This window comes from Danio rerio, chromosome 1 (genome assembly GCF_052040795.2).
Source record: "Danio rerio strain M-AB ecotype USA chromosome 1, GRCz13ab, whole genome shotgun sequence".
Taxonomy (NCBI): Eukaryota; Metazoa; Chordata; class Actinopteri; order Cypriniformes; family Danionidae; genus Danio; species Danio rerio.
Genome location: NC_141021.1, coordinates 52,382,892 through 52,408,173, shown reverse-complemented (window position 1 = coordinate 52,408,173; position 25,282 = coordinate 52,382,892). Strand labels below are relative to the sequence as shown.

At 36.8% G+C, this 25,282-nt stretch overlaps 3 protein-coding genes across 15 annotated transcripts in view; 1 reads left to right on the top strand and 2 right to left on the bottom strand.

Annotated features, from left to right (window-relative positions):
- The window catches only part of gstcd (glutathione S-transferase, C-terminal domain containing), a 158,396-nt gene extending 143,984 nt beyond the window's left edge, over positions 1 to 14,412 (bottom strand). For all 7 annotated transcript variants that reach the window (XR_015475610.1, XR_015475612.1, XR_015475615.1 and 4 more), the window contains exons 1-2: positions 14,148 to 14,412; positions 11,927 to 12,087 (exon numbers count right to left, since the gene is read on the bottom strand). The gene's annotated coding sequence lies outside the window, so the exon portion shown is untranslated. The remainder of the gene's footprint in view (positions 1 to 11,926; positions 12,088 to 14,147) is intronic.
- On the top strand, positions 3,179 to 12,395 carry hadh (hydroxyacyl-CoA dehydrogenase). Of its 2 annotated transcripts, none has more exons than XR_015475713.1 (8): positions 3,179 to 3,342; positions 6,375 to 6,503; positions 6,777 to 6,934; positions 8,955 to 9,081; positions 9,185 to 9,274; positions 9,350 to 9,507; positions 9,666 to 11,902; positions 11,985 to 12,395. XR_015475713.1 is itself a non-coding variant. In NM_001003515.1 (8 exons), exons 1-8 carry the CDS (start codon positions 3,226 to 3,228, stop codon positions 12,101 to 12,103), a joined length of 930 nt encoding a protein of 309 aa, NP_001003515.1. In that variant the 5' UTR covers positions 3,198 to 3,225; the 3' UTR covers positions 12,104 to 12,393. The 2 variants fall into 2 exon arrangements, 1 of the variants encoding a protein (NP_001003515.1); NM_001003515.1 differs by having other exon boundaries at positions 3,198 to 3,342; positions 9,350 to 9,422; positions 11,786 to 11,902; positions 11,985 to 12,393.
- Positions 14,413 to 18,577: 4,165 nt separating the features above from the next.
- The window catches only part of lef1 (lymphoid enhancer-binding factor 1), an 89,316-nt gene continuing 82,611 nt past the window's right edge, over positions 18,578 to 25,282 (bottom strand). For all 6 annotated transcript variants that reach the window (XM_087235175.1, XM_087235173.1, XM_087235176.1 and 3 more), the window contains one exon: positions 18,578 to 19,857. Coding sequence is in view for 2 of the 6 variants with exons in the window: in XM_087235173.1 (XP_087091299.1) it covers positions 19,778 to 19,857 (80 nt within the window). In the remaining 4 variants the exon portion in view is untranslated. The remainder of the gene's footprint in view (positions 19,858 to 25,282) is intronic.

The window sequence follows — 25,282 nt, the reverse complement described above, 5'->3', positions numbered from 1 at the left end:
GTCACTCTCCACCCCAGGTTTTCTAAATGACACAAAACTGGTGTCATTCCTTTGTGCTCGATTTGTGCTGGTTTGTCTCATTAAAACAAATACTGTATCTATTTTCCTCATTTAGATATAACCAAAATATTTTGGGAGCCGTGACGTGACTCTCCATCCCATATCCTCTAAATCAGCACAAAACAGGTGTCATTCCTTTGTGCTTGATTTGTGCTGGTTTTGTCCCGTTAAAACAACCACTGTATTTATTTTCCTCGTTTAGATATAACCACAATATTTCATGAGCCATGACGTCACTTTCCGCCCCATTTCCTCAAAATCTCACCAAACTGGTGTCATTCAGTTGTGCTGGATTTGTTCTGGTTTGTGCAGTTAAAATAAACACTATCTATTTTTATTGTTCAGATATTGCCTAACCTCTAACGTCTATATTGATCATGAAAAAACAAGGTAATGAGCAGAATATGCTCGTTTTTTGCCATTTCTTCACAGAATATATGCAGAAATATGCTGAATGTTCGTTTCCCAGGACAGGAAAACACCCAATCACATTCACACTCACTCATACACTACGGCTAATTCAGTGTATTCAATTCACCTACAGCTTGACCTTTTGGGGCTACAGGAATGTTTGTTAATAGTCTATTTAAACTCATTTTTTTGCAGAGATCAAGGTCCCTTAATGCAATTTTTAAGTGTTATTAAACATCCAGGGATAGCAAACTACAGACAAATGTTAATTAGCAGGTATTTTTTACCGAAGTATTTGAACTCTTTCAATCTAATAACACATCATTTTTGAGACTGATTATTGACTACTGTACTACTATCAGACTGTTAACACTATTATTTTGTGGAATGACAGCAGAAAATTATTTCAAATGCGAACTATTGCACGGTTTAGTATTATAATAAAACTATTTTTGAATGTTAAACTATGGGCTTGAAAACGGTCCTGTGCCTGAAGTTTCTATTATTATTTCAGAATAACTCTTTTTTTCTGACTCAAAGTCATGAACATTTCCGGGAAGAGTCATTTCAGATATTTCATATTATTTCTGATGTCATTTGGCTGTGTCAAATATCAATAATTTTTGGAATAAAATGACCAGCTTTGTCTTGCTGAAGCTATTTTCATATCTAGAATTTCACGTGTCCTATATGCACAGTATTTTCGCACTTTTTCTATTATCTGACTTTAAAATACTGCTTGAATGCACAATAAAAATAAATGATGCATAATAAAATATTCTGCTGGAAAGCCATATTTGTCTGATTTTGTCACATTTTATATTCAGAAGTGGCATCTTGGTTTGGCTTCTTGAAAAACAACTACATGCTTTTATATTTATTAGCAAAAGTATATTAATTCAGGTGGAAATTAGGTGTGCTACAATGGGGTGTACGGTAGTTATCTAAATATTGAAAAAGGTTTGACATTTTACTGTTTGTTAGATCATTATTATAATGATAAAATTTATGTTTACATAATTTCTTAGATTACTATCAGATTTAAAGGGATAGTTCATCACAAATCTGAAATGTTATTATTTACTCTCTTCACTTATTTTAAACCTTTTTTTTCTGTTAAATACTCAAAAAGATAATTTGAAGAATGCTGAAAACCTGTAACCATTGACTTATAGCATTTGTTTTTCCTACTATGGAAGTCAATGGTGATTAAAGGTTTTCAGCTCTCCTCAAAATATCTTCTTTTGTGTTAGACAGTAGAAAGAAACTCTAATGTTTATAACCACTTGGTAAAAAGTGAGTACTTCATTTTATTATTTTTGGGGGGTGAACCATTCCTTTAGATCAGAAATGTCACTTTAAAATGCATGCTGTCTCTGTGAAGGTCAATCCCACCAATGGAAAAAAAGGTATTGTGGCTTTAAAGTTATATTTATTGTGAAAAGTCAGAATTGTAAGTTTGCATCACCTAATTCTGACTTTTTTTCTCAGAATTGTGAGATGTATACTCGAAATTGCGAGATATAAATTCAGAATTCTTAATAAAGTCAAAAATTCTGATCAAAAAGTCTCCATAACAGGAAACTCCTTTATATAACTCGCAATTATGACTTTTTATCTCAGAATTCCGACTTTTTCTCACAATTGCATGATAAAGTCATGAAATATAAAATTTCTCAGATTTGTAATATATAACGTCAAAATTCTGAATTTATAACTTGAAATTGCAACATTAAATCTCATAATTCTGACTTTATTTTTCAGAATTTCATCTTTATTTCTCAGAATTAAGTCACAAATTCAGAATTTCAGAAAATCTGAATTACGAGTTTGCTTCAAGCAATAACTCTTTTCAGTGGCGGGAACGAGCTTCCATATAATGCTATTTTCAACTTTTTAGTCTCCACTTTCCTTACTAATATGCAACTACCTCTCTGACTCCTCAACTAATTACAAAAAAAAAAGAAAACTAATGCTTTCCTTCTTAGACTTTACACACCTGAAACTTGCCTGCAGCACTTATTGATTGTTGCTCTTATAGTTGTGTAAATTGCTTCCTTGTCCTCATTTGTAAGTCGCTTTGGATAAAAGCGTCTGTTGAATGACTAAATGTAAATGTAAATGTTTTCCACCTTTGCTTCTCGAGCACGCGCTCTAGCAGAGGATTGTGCACGCGCATCTGTCATCGGATTACTGCGGTTAGGCCAGTCGCCAGTACGGAATGGAATGTCATTCTAGCCGCCAAGATATTTTAGCGGTCGCTCATACACTGCGTATTACGGTAGAGAGCTAAAAACTGAACACAAATACATTTGCTGCCTGCTAACGCATGATTGTCATGATAGATCGGCTTCTATCACCACGATCTAATGATCAAGAATTATGTGAATCTGATATGAAATTATAAGATAAGAGACCCCTTTAAATATTTTTGAACACTGACAAAGTAGTGGCGTCAGTGAGATTTGAAGGGCTTTTATTTTGTAAACACGAATAAAGCAGCCTTACATTTTTTTTAGTTGCATTAATTTATTATTCAGTTCGTTGTGATTAAATTTTTTATCATCAGACCGTGATAGAAGCCGATTTATCATTAAAAAAACATGCGTTAGCAGCAACAGTATTTGTGTTCAGTTAAGTTTTTAGCGCTCTACCGAAATTCGCAGTGTATGAGCGACTACAAAAGTACCTGGGCGGCTAGAATGACAGTTCATTTTGAACTGGCGGCTGGCCTGACGAAGTGAAACACTGGCCATGGCTTTCGTTACTCGGCAGTTCAGCAGAAGCTTCTCATCTTCACAAGCTTTACATCATACTATTAAACATGTCACGGTTATTGGAGGTGGGCTGATGGGCGCTGGTATTGCACAAGTAAGTTATCGTAAACGAAACACGGCAACTGCATTCAGCGGCAGAGATCTAACGTTAGCGAACTGGCTAGCCAGGCTACAAGCTAATGCTATCACTCAATAAGTTCACTTTCTATTAGTTTTATGATGCATGTACAGTATATCCAATGCAATGACAATTATGAATTTATGTCTATGATGTTGTGTAATATGTTGCATATTAAAGATACGTTGACAATGTCTGCAAACTTAACCAAGTGACCTTTCACCCACTTACCCAGCACACATTAAAGGTCCAAGTTCATAAAAACACGGAGTGTAGTAATAATGCATACTGCTTTAAATAAATAGTAAAATAGTTTCATTTACCATAATTCCTGCATCTTTCTATCAGGATTTCTTTCTTGTCCTGAAGGTTTCAATGGCCTGCAGAGTTTGGATCTGATCAAGCTAGCTTCTCTGTGATCTTTCTATTGATCCAAGTCATTGTTTACTCTGCTCAGGTGTGTTTGATACGGGATAACAGCTATACTCTGCAGGAAAGTAAATGCCTTGGGGATACATTTGAACATCCTCTTCTTTATACAGTATGGTTAAAATATAGAGATATAGATGGTTTTTCATTCGCACATTCATTTATTTCTGGACAGTGTAAACTTGTGAAACTATTGTTAACCACGCTACTTTGAGTTTTCGGTCTAAAATCACATGCAAGTATGTCTTCAAAACAACATTGGCACCATTTATTTTACTGTGAATAGTGTTTTACTTTGATAGTCATTGGCTGCTAATGTTTAGGATTTGCAAATAATACTTTTCTGAAATTATACTATTAAGGAGAAAGTCTAAAACCAGCTTTGCACCAATGATTTTAATACTGATTAACAATCTATCTGTTTTTGTACTCGCTGACATCTACCAAATCTGTGCAATGTGAAATGTTTAAAGTTTAGTTTTAATAGCACCAATCTTGATTTTCATTTTATATCTGATTCAGATTTATTATTTATTATTATTATTATTATTATTATTATTAATAATAAAGCAAATGGGCTAGTTCATTTTTTTTAAGCAAGAAAACTGTTTAAAATTAATACAAACAAAGTTGCTTTATCATAAGAAGAACTACCTGGAGTAATTTAATGGATATTTCACCCATAAATGAAAATGGTCATCAATGCCTCACCATTTACCTCTTTGACGCTCTTTCTAAAGCACAAAAGAAGAGGTTTTGAAAAATGGTAAAACCCTGCAACCATTATGCACCTTAACCAGCAAGCATTAATCTGCAACTATGTAAGTCAATGGTGGTTACTGGTGGTTTGCAGCTTTCTTCAAAATATCTTCACTTGTGTTTAACAAGAAAAGCAGCTTGGAACCACTTGAGGGAAGAAATTGAGCAAATAAAAATCATGTTAACCGTGCCTTTAAGTGGAAACCTAAACATTGCCAGCATTTTTCAGGACATTTATGCCAAGTGTTTTTTTTCCACTGGCAATGAACTGAGTGAACGTGCAGAATGGCATCGCTCCCTGACATTAGATTGTGCCTAAAGAAGAACACATTCCCTGCTGGTACACATGATGGCACTGCAGAACTGACTTGCTTGTTGCACAGAAATAGTAGTCAATCAAACATTTTTCCTTGTGTATTAATTTATGACACAAGGTTTTCCACTTCTGTTTAACTTTCTTCACTACTGCACAAAAGAAAGTGTTACAAATGAAATTAAACTCCAGTCTTATTTGATCTGCAATTTCTGTGAGCTCAGCCAAGTTGTTTTGTTCTTAAAGGGTCTTAAAATCGCCCTCTTTTGGTTCAAGTCTACCTCCGAATTTTTTCAAGAAATGCTTAGATGGGCTGAAGCTCTATGAGCAGAGAGAGGAGTGGGCGTGGCTGGTAGAGCAGGGGAAAAGGAGGGGAGTGATCAACTGTTGTCAGCTGGCTCACAAAATGAGACCCAAACCGTGAGGAGATGCACAAGTTCATAGTGTTACAAAGTTAAATGCAAAGAAATAAAAAGTAAGTAATTTAATGTCCTGTTACATTTGTTATTCGTCATTTCATTTACACATAACCACAATTTGTTATTTCATTATAAAGATAATCGTGTTTATATAAACGCTATAAATGAGAGAGTTCTCTCCTCCTCAATCCCCAGGTCTTAATGCAGACACAGTGGATAGCAGTGCAGCAGGTCTCTTGCCCTGTCTATTCCAGCCATTAACCCTGTCAGTAATCTGGAGGATTTTAAACATAGGTGAACACAGCAGCACGGATCTAGGCAATTTGTCTGAATGGTAATGAACAACTAATTAAAGACAAAGTCCGCCATTCTCCAATTCTCGTACAGCTCTCTTGACAAAAATGCTTGCCGCAAACCAACAGCTTTGCTGTATCTACCCTGACAGAATCAAGGGAAAAAACGTGCAACAAACCCAGTGGATCCTGGAAACAAACACATACGTCCCGTGCCATGCAGACACGGTCTCACCCAGTCATTGGGTCACAGCTTGGCAGGTCTGCTTTGCCTTCGGAAATCACGTGCTCTGATGAATAATTAAGCAGCAGCGTCTTCTCATAGGATAAGAAAACTCCGTTATGAATAATGAGACACCGACGCAGATTCGCGCCACCACAATGATTTTGGTCCTGCCCCAAAAATGATTTTAAACCCAGAAGATGAAATTAGCTGACAAAAGCTCCAAATTATTCAGTTTTTCCCGCAATTAAAGCTAACAGGTGCCAACATCGTCTTAAATGATGCTCAACACACACACATCTGGTAAAATCTCAAAAAAAGAACCTTTTAAACTGGTGTTTTATTGGAAATTCAACAGCAAACTAATTTGTAATCCCAAAATAAAGTCTGAGCTTATTTATTTATTTATGAAGAGGCTTTTTTGCCTTGTGTTTTGTACACTCACATGAGCGCTGTTTGTTTAGTCTTGAGACATTAGAAGTTGGTGATAATTGCATGTGTTTATGCATGATAGATTATGCTTTTTTAATTGGTGAAATGTCCATTCAGTGTCTAGTATTTCTTTTTTTCAGGTCGCTGCCTCCACAGGACATTCAGTGGTGTTGGTGGACACTTCTGCAGACATACTGAATAAATCTGCGAAGGGGATTGAGAATAGTCTGAAGAGAGTAGCGAAGAAGAAATTTGCAGAAAAACCAGAGGTTAGTCACAAAAATGTTCATACCAATAGACTTGCTGAATGTCTGATGCAGAAAACTGAGGAAATTGGAAATATTTTAGGGGGCAGTTGCAGAAACTAGTTGTAATCTTTTCTTCTCCAAATCTGCCTTTTTCCCCATTTAAACTCTGTTAAAATGTATCATTCTAATTTGAAAGCTGCAATAGAGTCCAAACATACTGCAAGAGTCTAGCTATTTCATGGGAGCTTTCATTCAATAAATCATGCAAAAATAACTGTGGCTTTGTTTCTGTAGGATGGCGAGGCGTTTGTTCAGAAAGTCCTGAAGAATGTATCTACAAGCACAGACGCTGCGTCTGTCGTTCATGGCACTGACCTGGTGGTGGAGGCTATTGTGGAAAACCTCAAAGTCAAACAAGACCTGTTTGGTGCTCTGGATAAAGTGGCCCCAGAGTAGGAAAAACATGCTTTTCAGCTCGTATAGTAATGTTCTGCTACATAACACCTTGCAAGTAAAAAAAAAAAAGCTGTGGTGAAAAATAGTCAGTTCTGGGACAAAATGCATCACTATTCTCTCTTGAATAGCTTAGCTTATTACAGCAGATGGAGCCGTGTGCTTTATAAAAAGCTGTACTTTGCTCCCACACACAAACACTCTTTCTTAATAGCATGTTAGTGTATGGTTGACAAAACTATCCTAGAGCACCATTTGCTGTTAAAACTAGCTTACTGTGCTATCTTCTGTTAAAAACTAGCGTAAAGCATCATCTGCTGTTAAAAACTAGCGTACAGCATCATCTGCTGTTAAAAACTAGCCTACAGCATCATCTGCTGTTAAAAACTAGCCTAGAGCATCATCTGCTGTTAAAAACTAGCCTAGAGCATCATCTGCTGTTAAAAACTAGCCTAGAGCATCATCTGCTGTTAAAAACTAGCCTAGAGCATCATCTGCTGTTAAAAACTAGCCTACAGCATCATCTGCTGTTAAACTAGCCTAGAGCATCATCTGCTGTTAAAAACTAGCCTACAGCATCATCTGCTGTTAAACTAGCCTAGAGCATCATCTGCTGTTAAAAACTAGCCTAGAGCATCATCTGCTGTTAAAAACTAGCCTACAGCATCATCTGCTGTTAAAAACTAGCCTAGAGCATCATCTGCTGTTAAAAACTAGCCTAGAGCATCATCTGCTGTTAAAAACTAGCCTACAGCATCATCTGCTGTTAAAAACTAGCCTACAGCATCATCTGCTGTTAAAAACTAGCCTAGAGCGCCTTTTTTAAAAAAACTACCCTACAGCATCATCTGCTGTTAAAAACTAGCCTACAGCATCATCTGCTGTTAAAAACTAGCATAGAGCATCATCTGCTGTTAAAAACTAGCCTACAGCATCATCTGCTGTTAAAAACTAGCCTAGAGCGCCATTTTCTTCTAAAAACTAGCCAAGAGCATCATCTGCTGTTAAAAACTAGCTTACAGCCCCACCTGCTGTTAAAAACTAGCCTATATCGTGCCACCTGTCGATAAAATTTAGCCTAGAGTGCCACCTGCTATTAAAAACTAGCCTAGAGGGCCTTTTGATGTTAAAAACTAGCCTAGAGCGCCACCTGCTATAAAAAAAATTAGCCTAGAGGGCCATTTGATGTTAAAAACTAGCCTAGCGTGCCATCTGCTGTTAAAAAAACTAGCCTGGAGGGGGACTATCTGCCATTAAAAACTAGCCTAGAGCACCACTTGCTAATAAAAACTACCTTACAACACCATCTGCTGTTTAAAGCCAGACTGGAGAGCGCCATCTGCTGTTAAAAACTAGCCTAGAGGGCTATTTGATGTTAAAACTAGCCTAGTGTGCCATCTGCTATTAAAAAATTAGCCTGGAGGGGGATTATCTGCCATTAAAACTAGCCTAGAGCACCACTTGCTAATAAAAATTAGCTTACAACACCATCTGCTGTTTAAAGCCAGTCTGGAGAGCGCCATCTGCTGTTAAAAACTAGCCTAGAGGGCCATTTGAAGTAAAAAATTTGCCTAAAGTGCCATCTGCTGTTAAATTAAGCTAAGAATTGATTCAAAAGTGAACAACAATGCATTTTAAATAACTTATAAATGATGCAGAATCTATTTCTGAAGCATTTTTTTGGCACACCTCTACAAATAAATAAGTACATAAACCTGAAATTAATTAAATTGTATGTTTTGAGAGGAAAGCCATTTGGCCAAAACATTTGGCACAGATTGACCAATCAGAATGTGTCATTCTGACGTACTGCATATGCCTAATGAGTATGCTGGCGGTGTGAATTACATAAGTGCTTGATTTATAATTACTGGTACTTGGAAAAAGTCCTTTAATCTGTTGTTCATGAAAGAGTGGGAACCTAGCTCTTAATCATAATAGTACAGACACTAAACCTTGCGTATGGTTTAAAAAATCTATGGTAAAGACAGGCCAGTAATATGTTTGTTCTCTCTTCAGACACACCATATTCGCAAGCAACACGTCCTCTTTGCCCATCGCAGACATTGCCAGCTGCACCGCCAGATTAGATCGCTTTGGCGGTCTGCATTTTTTTAACCCCGTCCCAATGATGAAGCTAGTGGAGGTACTTTGACTGCATTTAAAAATTTAATAACAACACAACCTTCCATATTTAAGAAGAAATATATTAATAAACGCAAATACTTTCATTCTTTTTCTCATCTTAGGTGATTAAAACTCCGGCAACAAGCCAACAGACATTTGACGCCCTCCTCGAGTTTAGCAAAGCTTTGGGGAAGCATCCCGTCTCATGCAAAGTAAGTATTGTGTAATCCATGTGTGCACACTTTAGTGTTATTTATCACTTAGTATTATTATTTATTTCTTCTCAGGACACTCCAGGTTTTATAGTGAATCGTCTGCTGGTTCCTTACATGCTGGAGGCTGTTCGGTTACACGAAAGAGGTACAAGAATTCAAGGTTGCAGGGTTCTCATGGGTCATGACATTTTTGGAATATCATGAAAAGGTCTCATTTTTTTGGGTCAGGGGTGTCCAAACTCTGTCCTGGAGGGCCAGTGTCATGCAGATTTTAGCTCTAACTTGCCTCAACAGACCTGCATGGATGTTTTTAGAAAGCCTATAAGAGCTTGATTAGCTAGCCCAGGTGTGTCTGATGGGGTTGGAACTAAACTTTGAATGGCACCAGCCCTCCAGGACCGAGCTTGGTCTTAGTCTTTGAATATCGGTTTGTCGTTTTAAAGTCCGAACTGGAAAGATGCTGAACAGGGTTGGCCGATGTCGACCAATCTGGCATCGTACAATGTCTAATGTGAAACATCGCGATGGACAATAGCATCTAGGCATGCACCGATACCATTTTTTTCATCCGATCCCAAATCGCCTAGCAACCTACAACCTACGAAACACGAGTGAAATGGAGAAACTGAAAGCATGTCTGAAACATTATTTTGCGTCTGAAAAATTATCTTTTTAAAACAAATTTCGTTTGGTATAATTTATTAGTTATTTTAATGTATTTTTGTTGGTCAGTTATCTAGTTATCTGTTAGATTTCTATATTTAGCATTATCAGCAACAGTAGCAAAGATCATTTTTCGTATTGAATATTTTCCTTTATTTCTTGTTTTTTTTATTTTATTAAAATTACAGATTCCAAAATCTTTTAAAACCAATAGTTTCTAATGCCTCGTTTCCACTGACTGGTATAGTACGGTGCGGTTCGGGTCGGTATGGGTCACCTTTATCAGGCTTGCGTTTCCACCACAAAGGGTAACCTTTTGGTGGGCTTGGTGTTTGACAAAGTTTAAGTCGACATCATGCTCGCTCAAATAAATGTCTAAAGTAAAGCTGTATGGGTCGTTCACATATCATAATGAGCAGCACTTCTCATACAACAGATGCTTTATACACATAAATACTTGTTTATAAATGTTTATTACTAACTTTTCTATGAACATGATTTTATTATAACTGCAGATCAATGACAGTGCGAAAAAGGCTACTGTTACATCTGGAATTATATAAAATAATACATAAATGCAACATATATGAACACATACAGCCCATTACGGTCTCCGATATGTTATTAATTACAGAAAAATTACACTGAGCAAACATTTAGTACTTATCTGAGTTTAAAAACGCACGCAATATAGCCCTTAGTCAGCCAAACCTCTCATCTAAGTCTGTAATCTTCACCAGCACATGTAAGCTCTGTTAGAGAGTAAATTTGTCATTCCCAGTTCATAATAATCCACAAGACGAAGATAAACATGGCAGTTTGTTCATGATTTAGGTTGCTAAAACAATTTTGCTCCTGTGTTTTGACGGCTTCTCTTTTTTTCCGCGTTTCACTCCCGCTTCACTCTCGCGCTTGTCCGTTTTTTCTGAATGTATCAGATGACGGAGACACTTCAATAATCACACACACGTTATTATCATCAGCTCAAGAAGTTCGTTATATCAAATATAGAAGCGATCGCAAGCTCCCGGAAGAAAGCGAATACCGCTCGCATTTTTAGACAGGCTCGTAAAACAACAACGGGACACGGCAGATTTTTCTTCTTGGCTTTGTGTCTGTTAGTTGAGACGACGACAAGGTTTGTTTGAGCCAGGGTCATCCATGGCTCGTTATTACATGCATATAGTATTTCAATGTTATGTCCCAGCTTTGCATTTAAAAAAACATGGCGGTTCCTTTGTTTACGTTCTGTGTAGCTCCATGAGCTTGTGACGTATCTCTGTATCCAATCAGCGTTCAGCTGCACATGTAGCCACCTTTTGGTACCCTTTCTCCCATTTGGTACCCTTTTGAAAAGGTGCCGAAAAAGTGGTACGGTACAGTTTGGTTCAATACGCTTTTTTTAAAGTGGAATTGGCCATAAAAGCGTACAAAAATGAACCGTACCGTACCACTCAATGTAAACAGGTCATAAAGTATTATTTTTGTATAAATGGAAAGCAAATGACATTTGTGTCCTCCCTTTTTTGCTGATTCAAAAAATGATCTAATCCGGGATTCATAAAACGTAGTGTGATCTAATCCGTAGTGTGATCTAACCACTATTGTCTACAAATTGATTACTTCAGAAACTGGCTACTCTTCTTTCTTTTCATTTATTTCCATCGTTACTCTAATAATGGCTTTTTAATGTCATGAGAAATAATATTCAAGGTTGAATTATTTTAATACTACGCAAAAGTATTTTTCTAAAATCAGTGAAAGTCAGAGATTTTTTCTGGGAGTGGCAATCCTGGGTTGCTGAATGCATTTCAAAAAATGTCGGTCCTTCCATTTTTCACGCAGGTCATGGTTCGAAGGAAGACATAGACGTGGCTATGAAGCTTGGCGCTGGTTATCCTATGGGTCCGTTTGAGCTTCTGGACTATGTCGGATTGGATACTTCAAAGTTCATTATTGATGGTGGGCTTTATTAGTTGAGCTTACCTTTATATCTGATGCACTGTAACAGTTTTATGCTAATTTCAACTCTGGGTTTGTGCAGGTTGGCATGCCAAGGACCCCGATAACCCCTTGTTTGCCCCCAGTCCCCTGCTCAACAAACTGGTGTCAGAGGGGAAGCTGGGCAAGAAAACTGGCGAGGGATTCTACAAACACAAATAACAGAAATGAAGATTACTAGGCTTTTATATTCAAGTTCAAGTTACACAACTTGTCAATGAAATGAGTCAATAGTCCTCAAAAGACTGTTCATGCATCATGTTAATGTACAAAATCAGGAATGTAAGCTAATTAAAGTGATCAGATACACAACTTTTCAATGGGAAGTGAAATACTGGATCACTTGCCAATCGGTCTTGATAAAAAGAGCAACATGATCCACATCTAGTGCCTTGCTACTGTTTTATTGACTTTTGTTCATTAATTATGTGGCAATAAATGGTTTGAAATCATATTCCATGTGTTGTTAATGCAGTACATAATATAGCAATCAGTCACTAGAGGGCGCTCTTTCTTCATTTATTCACACAACATGCACTCTCAATAAAAGATCTACAGTGGACAGTTTGATTTAAATCTAGTGCACACATGAAGAAATGTAGTTTTCCAGAACATGATATAATTAAACTTTAATATTACAGATATATTGGCCTCAGAATGTGTTTGGAGCAAAGGTTAGGAGATTTTGATCACTCTTTAAGATTGTATAAATATTAAATAGTTTTATTATTTTCAAATAGCTCAAACACATTTGAAGAGAATATTAGCTAGAATCTAGCTGTTTTGCAGCCGACATGATTTTAAATCCTGGAAAAAGTGTGTTAATATTCTTGCACATCGGTTGAAATTTTTATTTTGGTATCGCTGATATACGCTGGTAGTTTTATTAATAGTTTGGATCTTTTATTATGACTTATATTCTCTTTTATTTTGTTAAAATTATTTTCATAGGTTATGTTTTAGGTTGTTTAGTTTTTTTTTAATGATTAATTTTGGTATTAATTATGTTTATTTCCCACTCCCAGTGATGGGTTGCAGCTGGAAGGGCATCAGCTGTGTAAAAACATTTGCTGGATAAGAAGTTGGCGGTTCATTCCGCTGTGGCAACCCCAGATTAATAAAGGGAGTAAGCTGAAAAAAAAAACTAATAAATAATTATGTTTAATTTTATAGATCAGATCAAATTAGATTAAGATCAAATTTAAATGGGCTACCTTGGCAAATTAATTTAATTTCCAATGTCAAGGAAGCCCATTTTCATTTAAGCTTTAATTATACTTTAATTTCATAATGCAAAAATAAGGTTTATTATATGATTTTACTTTGTTACTAACCTGGCATTTGCCATTCAAAATACAGTATAAATAAAAAAAAATTTGTTCACATGCTTACGTTTGATATGAACATTAAGTAGTTCTGAAATCCAGTTTGTTTATTCAGTATCTGAGCTTCATATGTTACATGAAAGCACTTCAGTAAAGCAATAAACCAATCAATCAATCAAAACCACTGTCCTCAGATGCTCTAGCTGCAAACTAATGTCAAATTCTGCTGTGAAAGACATGTAAAATCTTCGTCTTCAGTAGAATTCATGCTTATTGAGTCCTTGAAGGGATAGTTTGCCCAAAAAATTAAATTACCTCACCATTTGCTCTCACTTGTGTGGTTTTAAACCTTACACAGGTGTTAAACTCAGTTCCTGGAGGGCCACAGCTCTGCACAGTTTAGCTTTAACCCAAATTAAACACTGATCAAACAAATTGAGTCATTCAGGTTTGTTTGAAACCCACAGGTGTGTTGAAGCAGGGTTGGAACTAAACTGTGCAGTAACTGGATTTGACACCTATGCCTGACATTTTTCTGCACAAAAAATAAGATATTTTGACAAATGTTGGTTGATGGTAGGTAAAGTAAATTTACTTTAGAAGTGAATGGGTACCAGCTTTCTTTAAAATAACGCATTGTGTGTTAAACAGAAGAAACTCAAATAGGTTTTGAATATGTGACGGGTTAGTCAAATCAAGTTTTCGTTTTTAGATGAACTATCCCTTTAAATCTGCAGCGAATGGATGTTTTTCACCTCAGAAAACTCAACGTGTGATAGTAAATATCTTAATACAAGTACCACAAACACAATAGTTTGCGTTTAAAATGACTTTTAATCTAATTAGACGATTTTGTTTCTCAGAATAACTTTTCAACTCACATTTTTCCGGTCGCCGAGGCCTTCTGGGAGTTCAGCACGTTTGTGAAAGCTTCATGGGAACAGACGACAGTTTCCTGCTACATGGGTTTTTCATATCAAACAGCCATTTTTTCTAATTTCTTTGGCTTTCAGATTGTTGTGATTACTCTGAGGCCGCTGTATGGTTTTTCCGTACACACGCAGACACACATTTGTGTTTGAAGTTTTCTGCCAAACAGCCTTTAACACGACGGCCAACGGAAGAGGAGAGTCAATTGAGTGAGTCAATGACATCACACTGACGACACATTTATCGGCACTATGTTCAGAACACAACATTAAAGCTTCGTAGCATGTGTCACAGAGCTGTTGTTGTGATGAAAATACATTGAATTCTTATTCTGCTTTTGTTCAGTCCAGGCTTAAGAAAATTCACCCTCTAATATTCCCTTTGTGAAAGTATGAACTCAAACCCATATGTTGTTGTTAGCTCATATTGCTAGTTTTGTGAACAATTCTTGCATGTCATTAAGAAAAGAAAATAGTTTTCCATTGTAATCTAAAAAAAATAATAATAATCTAAAAACGCACTTCCTCTTTATTTTTTAGTTATTTTTTAGGCCTATTATTATTTTTTATTGTGTTTTAACAATACAAACATGGGCCTATTAATCATAACAATGGATGACATCAAGTACAATAGTAAACAAGTAAAATTAATAATAAAATAAGATAGGCTAAAAAAAACAGTAAAGAGGCAAATTATCAAATTAAATAATATTTACAAAGTCCTTTTAAAATAACACAGTTTTAAAACTTTTTTGCTTTAAACATTTTGTAAAGTAGTAATTACTTTATCCCACATAATATTTCTGAACAGATCGGAGGTCTCAATTTTTTGTGAACTTGTAGTTTTTCTCCATCCAAACCCCCTATAAAACTCTAAATTTCATGAATGCACTTGCTCTTTATTGTTTTTAGTTAAATCGTCAGATTTACGTCTGTCTGATGTATTGGGCGTGGCTAGCATAATTAACCACGCCTCTTCAACTGACAGTTTTGGCTATAGATAGATCTATGAGTTTTTACAACATGAAATATTATGGAGGAGGTGTCTGTTGGGTTTTAATATTAATTTAACAAAAAAATGGCATACTTGACCATCCAGAATCCCAGAAAACACTTTTGTGGGCAGTTAATATATGAATTATTTATTCAAGCTTCACAAACAATACTGTAGGGCTCCTTTTCTAATAATCTTCATTGATTAAAACAGTGTTAACAGGACTTTTATTAATTAATTTTATTGTTTTGTATCACAGATAACTGGTTCTCATGTGCATGATGTTTTCATGATTATGGTAACACTTCATTTTATTGGCTGTGATGCGAATATAATATTGTTAACTGTAATTAATTATATATAGTCCTTTTTCAAATATTTCCCAAATGATGTTTAACAGAGCAAGGATTTTTTCACAGTATTTCCTATAATACTTTTTCTTCTGGAGAAAGTCTTATTTGTTTTCTTTCGGCTAGAATAAAAGCAGTTTTTAATTTATTTAAAAGCATTTTAAGGTCAAAATTATTAGCCCCCTTAAGCAATTATTATTTTTTTTTGACTGTACCATCATTATACAATCACTTGCCTAATTAATCTCACTTGCCTAATTAGCCTATTTACGCCTTTAAATGTCACTTTAAGCTGTATAGAAGTGTCTTGAAAATATCTAGTCAAATATTATTTACTGTCATCATGGCAAAGATATAATAAATACGTTATTAGAGATGAGTTATTAAAACTATTTTGTTTAGAAATGTGTTGAAAAAAAAAACTTTCAGTTAAACAGAGTTTGGGTGAAAAAATATACAGGGGGGCTAATAATTCTGACTGCCCAATCCAAATCCTACGCCTTCTCCGTCCCTTAGTCCTTCCCCTCACCCCTAGTACGGGTGTCCCAATTGTTTTCAGCTTGAAGGCGTAGGAGAATGAGCTTTTTACAGTGTCTGCTATAATGCTATTGATGGTTTTCGCGTGTTTACATTGATGAATATGGCCACGGTGTAAATGCACAGTATAGTTATGATCTTATTGCCGCATTATATCATTATGACATAATATATGCCTTCCGTGATTTCCTGTAGATAATTGCCAAAAAATAACATAACTGGAATATCGTCAATCTTGTGATCATCGATCTCATATGAAGCAAGAGATCTTGAAGACGTATGATGATGAGTGCAGGTGTTGTAGTTCTGTCCCATTTCTTAGGGGTAAAATTTTAAGCCCTTCCCCTTCACACTCTGTTTCAAGGGCCAAAGGGAAAGGGTAGGGGTACAAAAATAGAATTGGGATTAGACCATATACATTGTATGCACATCTAAACTTTTTTTTAAAAAAGTGTTTAATAGTTTATAAATTACAATAGCTTATAAAATCAATATTTTTTATAATCTGAAATGTTTAAAACATCTAAAATAAACTTCCTTTAAGATTTCTGTAAAATACCTTATTTAATTATATCAGATAACTTTGTCATTGCAGCATAATACTGCTTGTATCAGATTAAAAACAGCATCACAAGAATAGTGTAGTAACAACTATATAGCATCTTTTTATTTAATCTTTTACCAGTAGATGGCGCAATATCATTTACATTGAGGCCTTCCTGTCTTTAAATCGTATTGCTACACATCTGTTGTAACAAATAAACCCTTAATTATTAAACCATAAAAAGAGAGACAAACTGATAGAAATGGATCACGACAAGATAAAAGACCGTTTCAAAATATGAATCTTATCGGCTAAAATGACAAACTTTTTTTATAACTAACAACTGTATTTCTTAGTGAACCACTGCACTGGTGTTTACAATTAAACTTGTATTATAAATTCACTATAAATTTCAAATGGTTTAAAAACTCCTCAGAAATCAACAAACAATGCTGGAATTTTATTCATGAGGTGGCAGTGCAGCACTAGCAACATCTACAGCAACTCTTAGCTTTGCTGATACTGAAAATAGTCTACAATATACACTTCTGTAGGCCGTCATCATTCAACTGCATTCTCACCAATTAAAATCATACATTATATGAGCATTTGACTAATGAATGGCTGTTTAATATTTTTAGCAACACTGCAAATGATCCACCTATTATCAAATACTTAGGCCTAAATGGTTATTCAGATGTGTATTAAAATGAGGCTTTCTTCATTTTGACAAGCACTCACCGGCCACTTTATTAGGTACACCTTACTAGTACCAGGTTGGACCCACATTTGCCTTCAGAACAGCCATAATCCTTTGTGGCATAGATTCAACAAGGTACTGGAAATATTCCTCAGAGATTTTGCTCCATATTGACATGACAGCATCACACAGTTGCTGCAGATTTGTTGGCTGCACATCCAGTATGTGAATCTCCCATTCCACCACATCCCAAAGGTGCTCTATTGGATTGACATATGGTGACTGTGGAGGCCATTTGAGTACAGTGAACCCATTGTCATGTTCAAGAAAGCAGTCTGAGATGATTCACGCTTTATGACATGGTGTGTTATCCTGCTGGAAGTAGCCATCAGAAGATGGGTACACTGTCGTCATAAAGGGATGGACACGGCCAGCAACATTACTCAGGTAGGCTGTGGCATTGACACAATGCTCAATTGGTACTAATGGGCCCAAAGTGTGTCAAGAAAATATCCTCCACACCACCACCAGTCTGAACCATTGATACAAGGCAGGATGGATCCATGCTTTCATGTTGTTGATGCCAAATTCTGACCCTACCATCCGAATGTCGCAGCAGAAATCGAGACTCATCAGACCAGGCAACGTTTCTCCTATCATCTTTGTCCAATTTTGGTGAGCCAGTGTGAGTTGTAGTTTCAGTTTTGTGTTCTTAGCTGACAGGAGTGGCACCCAGTGTGGTCTTCTGCTGCTGTAGCCCATCTGCCTCAAGGTTGGATGTGTTGTGTGTTCAGAGATGCTCTTCTGCAGATCTCGATTGTAACGAGTGGTTACTGTTGCCTTTCTATAAGCTGGAAATCTGGCCATTTTCCTGTGACCTTGCATTTGTGCACACAGAAAAGCCGCTTACTGGATATTTTCTCTTTTTCAGACCATTTTCTGTAAATCCCAGAGATGGTTGTGCGTGAAAATCCCAGTAGATCAGCAGTTTCTGAAATACTCAGACCAGCCTGTCTGGCACCAACAACCATGCCATGTCCAAAGTCACTTAAATTACCTTCCTTCCCATTCTGATCCTTGGTTAGATCTGCAGCAGATCGTCTTGACCATGTCTACATGCCTAAATGCATTGAGGTGCTGCCATCTGATTGGCTGATTAGAAATTTGCAATAACGAGCAGTTAAACAGGTGTACCTTATAAAGTGGCCGGTGAGTGTATTTCAATATATAGTAAAAACAACGATCACACAGCAGTCATTTTCAGTCAAAGATGCCTATTTATTTCCATAAAAAAGACGTTGAAACAGTTCGAATGTGACCACTTGGAAGCAAAATGCTACACCAAGTTAACGATTCAAAATATGACAATGAATGTAAAAAAAAAAAAAAAAAAAAAAACATCATCTGAAAATGCTAAAAGAGAACAATTAAAAAAGATAAAATGTGGAAATGTTTGCATGGAATAAACATGGTAAAAGACCACTCTATTACCTACCAGAGAGAGAGAGAGAGAGAGGACAGAGGTACATTTGCCATTAAAGAAAGACTGCCAAGTGCTGGGGTAAATATATATAGATATATATCTGCTTCATTTGTCAATTTAGATCAATAAAATATAGGCCTCTGGGTACCTACTCTTTCACCTTTGTCCTAATGTTGCCTGCAAAAATACAGAGGAAAAGTGACATCCAGACATCTCTTTTTAAAAAGTACACATTGAGCATTATTTTACACCTGCGCGAGACTGAGAAGTCGATATCCGTTTACAAATAGTTATCAAAAAGAACGTTATTTCTGCGAGACGCTTCAACAAGAAAAATGGCTTTCCTGTCTCCAAGCTTATTTTCATATTCCATTATATATATATTTATATATATAAAAAATAATGATAAAAAAGAAAATCAATAAAATATACACCGAGAAATGAAAATAAAGAATAATAATAACAACAACAACGAAAAGCATTCAAAATAAACATGAACCCAAGATGTCGAGGAGAAATCAAAAACATTGATCCTTTTTTTGTTACACCAATGTCTGTGAAGAAAATGGAAACGTGTGATCCCTAAAACTGCGTCAGCCCCTGCGATGCTACATTTTAAGGGCGCGAAAGCAAGTGAGCGAGTGGACATAGTGAACACACAGGTGCCAAATAACTTAGAATAACTTAGGGACAGGTGTAGGAACGTGTGTGTGTGTGTGTGTTTGTTTACATGTGGCCATATGTGCGCTTTACAAACGGTCGAGGAACATAATCAGTGCAACGCCTTCGGCTTCGGGAGTGAATTAAAGACAACGAAAGGAAGGTGTTCACGGGTCTGCGTTAGTGATTGTCTGTTTCTCAGTTCAATGTCTCTACAGCAGCGCCTGCAGCCGAGGAGCAGATTCGAGGACCGGGACCCTCGGTGAATCCCACTGGGGTCGAGAGGTGATGAGGGGGGTGAAAGGTTGAGAAGTCTAGCAGGCTTCCATCTCTAAAAGGGGGCCTGTAGCTGCTGTCTTTGCTTTGCAAGAGGAAAAAGACGTCCGCTTTCCTCCTGCAAAAAAACACAGAGGAAGAAAAACAGGGTCAGATTTCCAATCAAAATAATCATGTGGATACAGCTATGGAAAAACCGACAGTTTCTGGATCTGCAATTGCGTTTTACAATGGTTACTATACGATAGTTACGATACAATAGTTACAATCCTATATTTACGATTCAATAGTTAAGATACGATAGTTACAATACGATAGTTACAATACGATAGTTACGATACGATCGTTACGATACGATCGTTACGATACAATAGTTATTATACAATACTTAAGATACGATAGTTACAATATTAGTTATGATTTGATAGATAATAAAAAATAGTTATGAAACAATAGTTACAATACAATAGTTACAATATGACAGTTACGATATGACATTTACGACACGACAGTTGCGATACGATAGTTGCAGTATGATAGTTGCGATACGATAGTTGCGATACGATAGTTGTAATATGATAGTTAGAATATAATAGTTGCAATACGATAGTCACAATACGATAGTTACAATACGACAGTTAAAACAGGATAGTTCCAATACAAGTTACATTACGATAGTTACAATACAATAGTTACAATATGATAGTTGCGATATAATAGTTAATACAATTGTTATGATATGAGTTACAATATGATAGTTACAATACAAAAGTTACAATATGATAGTTACGATAAAATAGTTACAATACGATAGTTACGATAAAATAGTTACAATACGATAGCTACAATACAATAGTTACGATATGATAGTTACAATAGGATAGTTAGTTTATTTATTTATTTGACATGGACATCAGTGTTTTAGCAAACACCTGTCCATAGGAGGCTTGACAAAATTGACAAGTGGAAATTGTTATGATATGATAGTTACAATATGATAATTACAATACAATAATTATGATACGATAGTTATGATATGATAGTTACGATACAATGGTTACGATGGTTACGATACAATAGTATCGTACGATACAATAGTATCGTAACCATAGCAATAGTATGTTTATTTTATTTTGTTTGTTACTGATAACATTTCTTCCCGGTTTTAAATGCAAAATGTTGTTGTTTTTAGCAGTATCTGCATAAAATGAATGTGTGTATTAATTCTAAACCTAAAGAATCAATGTTTTACTTCAAAAGAGTTATGAAATGGATTTTTGAGGAAATGTTTACAAATTTTAGTCCATTAATGACCTAAATGACAACACTTATATCACATTTGAAAGTAATGATATCAAACCTAAGAAATCCAATAAAACCAGAGAAAATAAAAACAAAAAGAACAGAAAATTCAGTCAGTATTTAGTATTAAAGATTTAACAATATATTTTGTATCCTAATAGCTTTCGCAATTGCCGTCGTGAACTAATATACATATAAAATATGGGGTTACTAAGTAAAAAAAATTAAGGTTGAAATTAAGTTAATCTGTATTAATTTGACAAAAGCAAGATAAGTAGCTCCACAGGACAGTTGGTTGGTAGTGTTTTTTTTTTTTTTTTTTTTTTTTATACAAAGGAATAATTTACTGGCCTGGCATGCATACAAATAGTTTTTTTTTTTTTTTTTTTGCCAATTTGTGTGAATTAATATTGATTTGTGAATTGTCTTCCGAACTCAAAACTGTTCAAAATCAAAAAGAAAGATGTGTTTTTTGAGCATTGTGTTGTGTTAACAAAATAATACCGATAAGACCAATTTACTTAATCATAAGCAAATGTCAGTTCACCAGGACTGTCAAGAACATTCGTTTATTCATTTTCCTTCAGCTTAGTCTCTGATTTATCAAAGGTCACCACAGTGGAATGAATCGCCAACTATTCCAGCATGTGTTTTACACAGCGGATACCCTTCCAGCCACAACCCAGTACTGGGAAACACTCAAACACTCTTCTCAAGAACATTCTGTGCATTCAAATTCTCTCTGCAAACAAATGACAATAAGTTAGCATGGAGACATGTTTCCTAATATTCAGCATTGTGCTTTCTGTTTTGAACATCAGGCCATTTAGAGCAAAAACAGATTGCAAGCGTTCCACAAATTGGCATGCTCAAAAAAAAAAGTCTCCCCGGATACCATTTTAAAACCTCTACGTCCAACATTAATCAAGAACCGCATTCTCACAAACCCAAAGTTCTCCATCACAAACTGTTTGTCCAATCTGAATCCCTTTTGAGACCTGAAATATTAAATGTAACAGACTCTATTTTTGGTCGACAAGCTGTATGGGGCTATTTCAGAAGTGCATCAAATGGAATTCCTGATCAAAGTGAGAAGCAGGAATACAGGAGCAAACCTCTGATGGATCGAGCGAGGGGAGAAAGAGAGGGAGTTGGATTAAATGCAAGACTAGTAGCCGCCTCCCTCCCTGGAGTGGAGGTCGAACGCAACCTTTTTTTTTCGACGAAGTGTCAGTTTTGCTCCGTAACTCCACCCTGGACCACTTTCACACATAAATACACCCATCTGGATGCCTTTACCACATGTGGATGAAAGCCAACTATTTTTTTTTCCAGCAAGAGATGACCCTTGGTGGCGAAAGTGAGGAGTCACTGAATAAAGTGAGCGGGGCGCTTTTATTTACCTCTCCTTGCCCGGCCTTTTCATCCTATGAACTCAAAGCTTCCCTGCACCCTCTTCCTGGAGAGTGTTTTCCTTCCCGGCCGTGTATGAAAAAAAGGTTGGCATGCTTTCCTTTCTTTCCCCGCCAGCCTCCTTTTGGGAGGGTCGGGGTGTTTGAAGAGGTTAGGATTGGTGCTCTCGGGCCACGCTTTACAGTCCTGCACCGATACAAACACAGAGCTACTTCCCATTTGCGCTGTGGAATGCAGAAGCCCGGCTTTGCAGGAAATGAAACGCTTCTCTGTATTCAAGGGCCAGCCGCTCTCCGTTCTCCTCTTGGGCCCGGCAGTAGCGAGGCGGTTCTTTGAAGTGTAGGAGGTTAAGATAACAGGCATGGCCCTGTGTCACTCAATTGGCCCGTTCACCTCCTGGGGCGAATCAAAAAAGCTTGCAGCTGGGACCAACACACCTCCTTCCTCCGGACTAAACCCTTCCTCTTTTTTAAAGTCTAGGGAAGGCGGCTTGAAGTGCTTAGAAACCAAAAAAAAAAACAACTAGAGAAAGTGAGCTGGTGAGTTTTAGAACTGCCTGTGTGCGCAATAACTGGCGGCTCCACAAGGAGGCAGCATTAACAGTGTAGGAAACTTGCATCTGACAAAATAAATGATGTAACATTACATTGCAAGCAAATAGATCTTGTTTCAATGTAGTAGGACAGTATAAAGATGATAATTCTGTGTTGCGCTTTACAGCTCACTGTAAAGCATACCATTCTAAAGGCCCGTGCACACCGAGACCTTTTTTGCCCACGTTTTCCCATCAACATTTAATGCCTCGTGACTATATAAAGGGCGTCAATGTAATTGCGCATATCCATAGATATATACGCTAGATATCGCATAGGGACCCTGAGCATGCGTCAATAGCGCCGCCACATTGGTACAGTGCTCCCAGGACAAACGTCTTTCAACCGCACTAGTCAAGACAGTGTTATTACGTGAAGATGCTGGACTTTAGCGCTGTCTACGGGTGTAACGAGCAAACAAAGAAAACAAAGCACAAAGGCAGAACATTTCATAGGTAGGATTAAGTTTTTTACGTTATTGTGAACTTTTGTGCTAATCAGGTAACGTTATTGATGATAATACAGTCACTTACTGCATTCACTATAAGTCAAAGTAGCTCCAACTCGCACTAAATACTCGGCTAATGCTAGTTTTGTTGAATAAGATCAGCAAACAATGCAAAAGATACGTTTATTATTGTCGGCTAGTAAACGAGTCGTTCGTAATGGGAGATTCATTCACAAACGAATCGCTCCCTCTGTCAGTATGAGAAGTGAAAGCAGGTGAGGGGGGGTGTTTCAGGACACGAATTAGATCAAATTTAACACGGGTGGATAGTACATTTCTGTACACTCAAACACAAGCTTTTTGTCAGGAATGCCCGTGCGGTCACTGATCCATTAATGTAGAAAAGTGATGTAAAATTATAATTTTCGTAATTAATAAAAAAAAAAAAATTGCATACTAACATCCAGAGAAACTCCCGATCACAGATATGTGTGTATATGTGTATATCTCTGGCTTTGGATGGCCTCAGTCCTCCACTGTACCTTGGTCCCGCATTCATTTCAAAGGAGCGCAACCCTGTTCCAAAATGGCGGCTTTATTGACGCATTACTTCCAATACACAACAACAGGTTAGGCGACATCTAATGTATATATCTATGGTGCATATCAACGCGCAAAACACCAGGTGCAAAACAGTCATTAAAAAAAAAAAAAACACCTCATGCTCGTTTTGATTTGATGCGCTGCAATAAAACATTCTCCACCAATCATATCTGCACTTTTGTTCACGTGCACGGAGCTGCTGAAGTTACAGTAAACAGCACTTGGAGGCGCTCAAGCGCAAAACTGTCAATGCGAGCGCACATTGAAGAAAATGCCCGGAGGCGATATGAACGTGGAGCTGCTTGTTGCTCTGTGAACAATAATCATTTCTTCATCGCTAGAGCTGGAGCTGCTACTTGAACCATCTATGCTTGTTCGAGTCACCAGAAACTTTACCAACAAGCGTGTGAACGTCCTCTCTTCCCCTTCCTCTGTGTTAAAATCGGCTGTCGGAAGCTCAAAGTTGTATAGCTCCATCTGACGTCAAAGGAGTGATTGTGCATACTCTTCTGCTTGACGCCTGTGAAAATTACTCGGGTTTGAATACGGAAAAATACGACACCCCTGGTTTATATCAATGGAGAGTGAGCGACTTTCTGCGACCTCGCAACGTGAGTGAGAGCGACCATTGGAAACCAGGTGGCCGTCTCAAGTGACTTGACAAAGTTGAGAATCCTTTAACTTTATACAAATGAAGAGCGACATTTTTGAGCGACAGCCAATATGTGCGGTGTAGAGGTCACATGAGCCTCTCACAGCTTGTTTGTATTCTTCTGTGCTTTAGATTTACACAGACCTGCGTTTGCAACAGGTCACCACCCAAAGCGACTACAAAGTCCCTGATACTGTGAATGAGGCATTAAGAGGTATTAAGAAGTGGTGACTGTAAACTTGATGACTCTAAACTTATAAGTCAAATCCAATATTTATTTAAATGTGCACAAAAATTCAAGTATATTTTGGGAGTAATATGTTAAAGATGTACCAGCAGTCGGAACAAAGGAAACATACAGTGAGGGAATCTCAATTCTAGTGTAAAGGAACTGTTTTTACAGACACTGGAGGAGGTTCAAAGCTTTATAATGAATGATGGGAGGGTGGACCAAGAGCTCAAGTCTGGCTTGTGTTAAGCCTAGTCAGCTGAAAATGTCCACTCTCACACCAAACTGACTTTGGACCAGTGA

Excerpts from the sequence above, each read along its gene's own strand:
- hadh (NM_001003515.1), top strand. The coding sequence starts at position 3,226 with ATGGCTTTCGTTACTCGGCAGTTCAGCAGAAGCTTCTCATCTTCACAA. Across the intron at positions 9,082-9,184 it reads CAATGATGAAGCTAGTGGAG|GTGATTAAAACTCCGGCAAC; the intron begins GTACTTTGACTG and ends TTCTCATCTTAG. Across the intron at positions 9,275-9,349 it reads AGCATCCCGTCTCATGCAAA|GACACTCCAGGTTTTATAGT; the intron begins GTAAGTATTGTG and ends ATTTCTTCTCAG.